Source organism: Loxodonta africana, chromosome 10 (genome assembly GCF_030014295.1).
Source record: "Loxodonta africana isolate mLoxAfr1 chromosome 10, mLoxAfr1.hap2, whole genome shotgun sequence".
NCBI classification, from domain to species: Eukaryota; Metazoa; Chordata; class Mammalia; order Proboscidea; family Elephantidae; genus Loxodonta; species Loxodonta africana.
The window spans coordinates 14,202,383-14,208,612 of NC_087351.1; the positions used below are offsets into that span (position 1 = coordinate 14,202,383).

General features: G+C 43.9%; 1 protein-coding gene across 1 annotated transcript in view; it reads right to left on the reverse strand.

The window, feature by feature from the left end:
• RTF1 (RTF1 homolog, Paf1/RNA polymerase II complex component) overlaps nucleotides 1–6,230 on the reverse strand; it is a 69,592-nt gene extending 63,362 nt beyond the window's left edge. Inside the window, exon 1 of the mRNA XM_003418668.4 lies at nucleotides 6,033–6,230. Within this exon, the coding sequence (XP_003418716.1) occupies nucleotides 6,033–6,230 (198 nt within the window). The remainder of the gene's footprint in view (nucleotides 1–6,032) is intronic.

The following is a 6,230-nucleotide window of genomic DNA, read 5'->3' on the forward strand; positions in this document are numbered from 1 at the left end:
AAACGTTTACACAGAAGGTTCATGGAAGGATATTTTATAACAATGATATCTTTTACATGTAATGTTTAAAGATAACTCCTAGCAAATACTTAGGGGGCTTATTCTCTCAAAGACAAATTTAATTATTGCTACTTCAAGTTGGACGAGCAGAGAAAAAACAGTACATAACATAACCACCATTTTGAATTAAAAAAAAATTATGAAATAAAACATCTTAGCATGCATATGGGAACCCTGGTGGCATAGTGGTTAAGTGCTACCGCTGCTAACCAAAAAGTCAGCAGTTCGAATCCACCAGCTGCTCCTTGGAAACCCTATGGGGCAGTCCTACTCTGTCCTACAGGGTCTCTCTAAGTTGGAATCAGCTCGACGGCAATGGGTTTTTGTTTTGTTTTTAGTGTGCATACAGCCCTGGTGGTTAAGAGCTATGGCAGCTAACCAAAAGGTCGGCAGTTCGAATCCACCAGCTGCTCCTTGGAAACCCTATGGGTCAGTCCTGCTCTGTCCTAGAGGGTCGCTATGAGTCAGAATTGACTAGATGCCAATGGGTTTGGTTTTGGTTTTAATGTGCATACAGTTCAATCTTATTTTACCTTTTTAGAACGGCATGGTAAACATTTTATAAACAAATTCTCAGTTGTACTGATCTGAAACGAGAACTTTAATTTCATATCCTGGATGCTTTTTATAAGACCCACTGCATAAATATTATTCTGTAAAGAGTACAGACATTACATCAATGCTGTTACATGAGGTAAAAGGTCTAGAGGTTTGCCTCAACATCCATTGCTTTTTTTTTCCAGTAGAAATAAATGGTAAGTATCTTTATGATTTACTGTTAAAAAAGGCTGAAAAAAGAGTGTGGCCAACATAGGAATAGGATCACTATCAGGCCACAAGTTAAAAGGAAATTCAAGTTCTGAAGCTAAGGTCTGACTTTCAAAAACCTCTGAAATTGAGAACAAATTTCAAACTACTCTGCTTCAGTTACTACATTCCCTTTCCCATCAAGAAGTGCGGGGCGGGGGGAGGGGGGGGATGGTTGGGGAGGAGGCCTCTAAAAAGCATCCCAACAATTCAAATAGCTTCAGGGATTTAGAAGAACCAGCAGCCTTGTCACTTAAACATCCCTGTCCAGTTCCTTAGATTACACCTGTGTCCTTAACTTGAGTGCAATACAGCTGGGACAGGAAGCTATTTCTCCCCAAACTACTTAGTGTCCTACTAACAAATTAGCTTGTATATGGATAGTGGTCTCAATAATTAACAAATAATTACCTATTACCTGGGCTGTACCTGTTAAAAATGCAGAGTCCAGGTGAGAACGGTTGCACAACTCTAAGAATGTAATCAATGTCACTAAATTGTAACATAAAAACTATTGAATTGGTATATATTTTGCTGTGTACCCTCTCAACAACAACAAAACACCAAAAAACTATATCTATAACTACCATACCATTGCCATCGATTCTGACTCATAGCGACCCTCTAAGAGAGTAGAATTGCTCTACAGGGTTTCCAAGGAGCACCTGGGCAGATTCCAACTGCCAACCTTTTGGTTAGCAGCCGAACCCTTAACCACTACACCACCAGGGTTTCCAGAACTACTATATGACCCAGCTATTCCACTCCTAGGTATATACCCAAAAGACTTGAAAGCAGAGACTCAAAGAGAAACTTGTACACCAATGTTCACTGCAGCACTATTTACAACAGCCAAAAGGTGAAAACAACCTAAATGCCCATCAACAGATAAACAAAATGTGGTACATACATACATACAATGGAATGCTACTCACTCAGCAGGAGAAATAAAGTCTTGACATATGGTGCAGTATGGATGGAGCTTGAAGACATGCTGAGCAAGATATACCAATCACAAAAGGACAAATATTGATGACCTCACTTATATAAGAAGACAAGAAAAGGCAAATGTATAGAGATCAAAGTTTATTAGTGGTTACCAGAGGCGGGAGGGAGAGGAAAAAAGGGGGTTAATGGTGATGGAAAAATCTCATAAGAATAGGTTGTACAGCTGACTATTGTAATTGCTGTCAATAAGTTTTACACTTGTAAAGAGTTGAATTGGCAAAAGTTGTGTGATAAATATTTACTACAATGACAAAAAAAAAAAAGTAGCTGCTGAGGCTGCTTATGTACAAGCAAACACCTCATGGGATTTGGTTCCTTGGTTTGGAGATTTAGGGGCATGGTTTCATGGGACAGCCCAGTTAACTGGCCTAATAACATGTTCAGTGCTTCTGTTCTAACTCCTGGTTTACTGCATAGAGTCTGGGGTCTTAAAAGCTTGCGAGCAGCCATCCAATGCACAATTGGTCTCTATTCACCTGGGGAAACAGAGGAAGGACAGTCAGGTATATAAGGAAGACATGGAATGTGTAGCTAATTGCCTCCACAGAAAACTGCCTCCTTTGCCGTGAGACCAGAAGAACTAGATGGTGCCCGGCTACCATTACTGAACATTTTGATCAAAGACTCCATAGAAGAATCCTGATCAAAAGGTGGAAAATGCAGAACAGAATTCCAAATTCTCATGGACTCTAGACTTTCTGGAGCCAGGTGGGGTAGATGAACCCCTGAAACTATTGCCCTGAGATAATCTTTAAACTGTAAACCAAAAAATACACTCTGAAATCATCTTAAAACCAAGCAATCATTTTGCTTAACTAGTAAAAAAGGTCTGCCTTGAGCACTATGCTCTTTTAAGAACTATCTATACGGGATCAAATTGACAACAGCAACTTGAAAGATTAGATAGGAACCTTACAGGGCAGTGAGTTTATGTTAATAAAGAACAGCTCAGAAAAGGAAGGTGAGAATGGATGCACAACTTGAAGAATATAATCAATGTCACTAAATTGTAGATGTAGAAACTATCAAATTGGTGGATGTTTTGTTGTGCATATTCTCAACAACAAAATAAATAAAATTTAGGAAAACAAAAAACGCAGAGTCCAAGGCTCTATCCCCAGCGGGTCAGATTCAGTAGATGTGGGATGGAAGCCTGTAGAACCTCCTGCCCAGGCACCTTCTGACACAGGGGGTCCTCAGCCTACCACAAGGGGAAAAAAAAAATCCCTAGAAGGTTCACCTGTATCACTTTCAGTAAGGACTATGTTGAGGTAATATTTCTGACATAATGGCTTAGATTTCCATCTGGAAAACCCAGAGACAAAGTATATTCTTAGTAACTATGCTCCACTCACACACTAAACACTCAGAGATTTGCCACAGTTTGTATCTTCTTGTAAGACAGCAAAGCTGATCTTTCATTTCCAATGAAGATCCAGAACTAGACAGAAGCAGACCAAGGCATCTTGGTCAGGAAAGATCCCAAAGGCATTAATTTTGTTCTGAGTATTCCTAAAGACCCCTAAGCCTAGCTGACTGTGAATTTCTGCTGAAGGCCTCTGGAGAAATCTTCCAGAGGGCAGAGATCTTCGTCTTTGATTCCCCTGAGGGCCTGACATGGTGCTGAACAGATAGTTAGAAGGTACTGGTGTCTCTGGTTTTTTTTTTTTTTTTTTTTTTCGGTGTCTCTGTTAGGATGTGCAGAGGGAATCTTGATCTGGTTCCCACCTGATTACAAGACTGCCAATGAGTGGTTAAAGTTGAAAATGCTGCTAAAATGCATTAGGTATTACTTACAAATTTCATGCTAGTTTATTTTTACAAACAGATATTTAGAGTTGGATTTAAAGCTGCAATCCCCTCCAGTTCCCACTTGGAAAAGCTCTTTGTGGATCAGGCAAATCTCTACCACAAAAGGAAGCTCTCAACTTATTTCATTCACCAGAATTCTGTGGAGAACGACTAAGGACAGGATAATTTGCAGCTTAGTTCATTCATCGTTAGAACAGATGTCTTGAGAGTGCTTTACCAAGGAAGACCCCTTAATAACCTTTTAGGCTGATGTACCAATTTCCTCTAAACTACTCAGTGTACTTGGTAAACATGAATTCTAGCAACCTGGAAAATGGCCAGGACAAATTATTCTCATTTTGTAATATGAAAAATTAGAATATCAACAGATTGAGGCCATACAGCAGGAGGAGTAAAGGCCTTGTAGTAGTAGTACAGATTTAGGTTCAAATATCAACTCCACTACTTTCTAGTTGTATGAAGCTGTGAAAGTTTACTTAACTTTTTCAGTCCCCCTTTTCCTCATCTGTAAAATGGGGAAAATAATACCAACTTCATTATAACTTAAGAACTTGATAATATAAATAAAGGACTTAACTAGGGTGTCTAGTTCATCCTAGGCACTATGTAAATGGTAGCTGATGTTCTTATTACCATTCTAGATGAGGAGAAAATAGTAAAAATAGATTCTAATCCTCCTAACTGCCAGTCTAGAATTATCTATCAACTGAACTTTTACAGTCAAGGCTATAGTTTTAATATTTTTGTTAAGTATCTGGAGGCTTTCAATGAGAACGCTTTCAATTTACCCTTTCGGTTGCTATCCCAAAACAAAGTTTCTATCCCTCTGATAGTTCTCCACAGGCCCCATTACTTCCCCACCTCCCTACCACTCTTTTCAAAACTGCCTTATTTTCTTCAACATCTCTCCAGTCCTTCTTCCTTACAAAGTCCTCTCTTTCAATTCCTTAATGTTTTAGTCCTGAGGTACCTGGCCTAATACAAAGGATGTCCAAGAAGACATTTACAGGGAAACTTTATAGTTTGCAAATGTTTGTACCCACGATGATTCTTACACTCGATTCTTTCAACAGCCCAATCAGGATAGACAAAGCTGGTGTTATATCCTGATTTGTTAAAGCCAAAGACACTTACCTAGAAAGTAGCACTGCCCAGCCTAGAACTCAAATTTGTAGACACCAAGTTCAGTAATCTCTCTACTCAATTTATAAAGCTATTACCTTCTTGGAAACCCTGGTGCCGTAGTGGTTAATGCTACGGCTGCTAACCAAAAGGTCGGCAGTTTGAATCCGCCAGGCGGTCCTTGGAAACTCTATGGGGCAATTCTACCCTGTCCTATAGGGTCGCTATGAGTCGGAATCGACTCGATGGCAATGGTTGGTTTATGGGATTACCTTCTTGCATATTCTTTCTTTATATCATTGCTTATAAAACATGATGGAAAATCCTATTCGTACCTCCCGTTATCACTAGAGTAGGGCGACAAAGGACAGCTTCCTCCCTACAGTGTTTTCTAGAAAATACAGGCAGGTCTAGCAACCCTAAGACACTGAGGCCAAAAGTTACTTTCAATGCTTCCTGCACAATCTTAAAGTCAGAAAGAATTCTGGGGATGCTGCATGACAAGGATCGAGAGGCTTCTGCCACAGCCCCTCCACACCACCCTACACAGTTCTCCACTTTTGACAGTATCTGCCCTCTTTCCTCCGCCCCAGAGTTTTCTCCAGTCTGACATCCTAACGGGAACCCTTCTCAACCACAAACGACCCTAGTCGCTAAAGAGACTCGCGCCCACAGCTAAGTCTTCCTCGTCAAGCATGGCAGAGGTTCCCCGGAACATTTACAAGCGTCCCTCCTCTCCGTCTGCACCCCCTTGTCGGAAAAACTTCATCTTCCAGAGTCCACACCTTCTCGCCCCCTCCCCCCAACGCTGACCGCCCCACCCTTGCACCTCCTCCAAAACCTCCCAGTCTCCTGGGTTGGCGGGCGATACTTCCTATGTCTCCGGGCTCGGATCGCCCGGCCCGCAGCACGCCGCCCCGGCCGGGCCCCAGCGGATCACGGCCCCCTTCATTCGCCCGAGCCCAAGGCCCAGCAGCCCGGTCTCTGCCCCGCCTCCCCGCCCAAGGCGCCAAGTCCTCGGGGCTCCGTGTCCAGGCCCGGGCCGGACGCCGAGGGCCCCGGCGCTGGGGGGAACACAGGAAGGGGGCGGCAGCGGCGGGCAGGGCGCGGGCCGGGCTGGGCGCTCGGGTCGGGAGGCCCCGGGCCCGGCCAGCTCCTGGCCCCCGTGGCCCCGACTCAGCCCTCCCGCCCGCCAGCCCCGCGCCTCCGCGGCCTGTCCTCACCTGATCCAGGTTCTCGTCGCTGCCGCTGTCCTCCGTGTCCGAGTCGATCACTACCCGACCTTTCCGCTTCTTTACCATGGTGGTCCCCCGGCTCTCACGCCGGACGCCGCCCGGACTCCCCTCTAGCCCGCCTGCCAGTGGGACCGCCACTGCCGCCGCCGCCGTCGCCGCTCGACCTACACAAAGGCGACCGCGCAT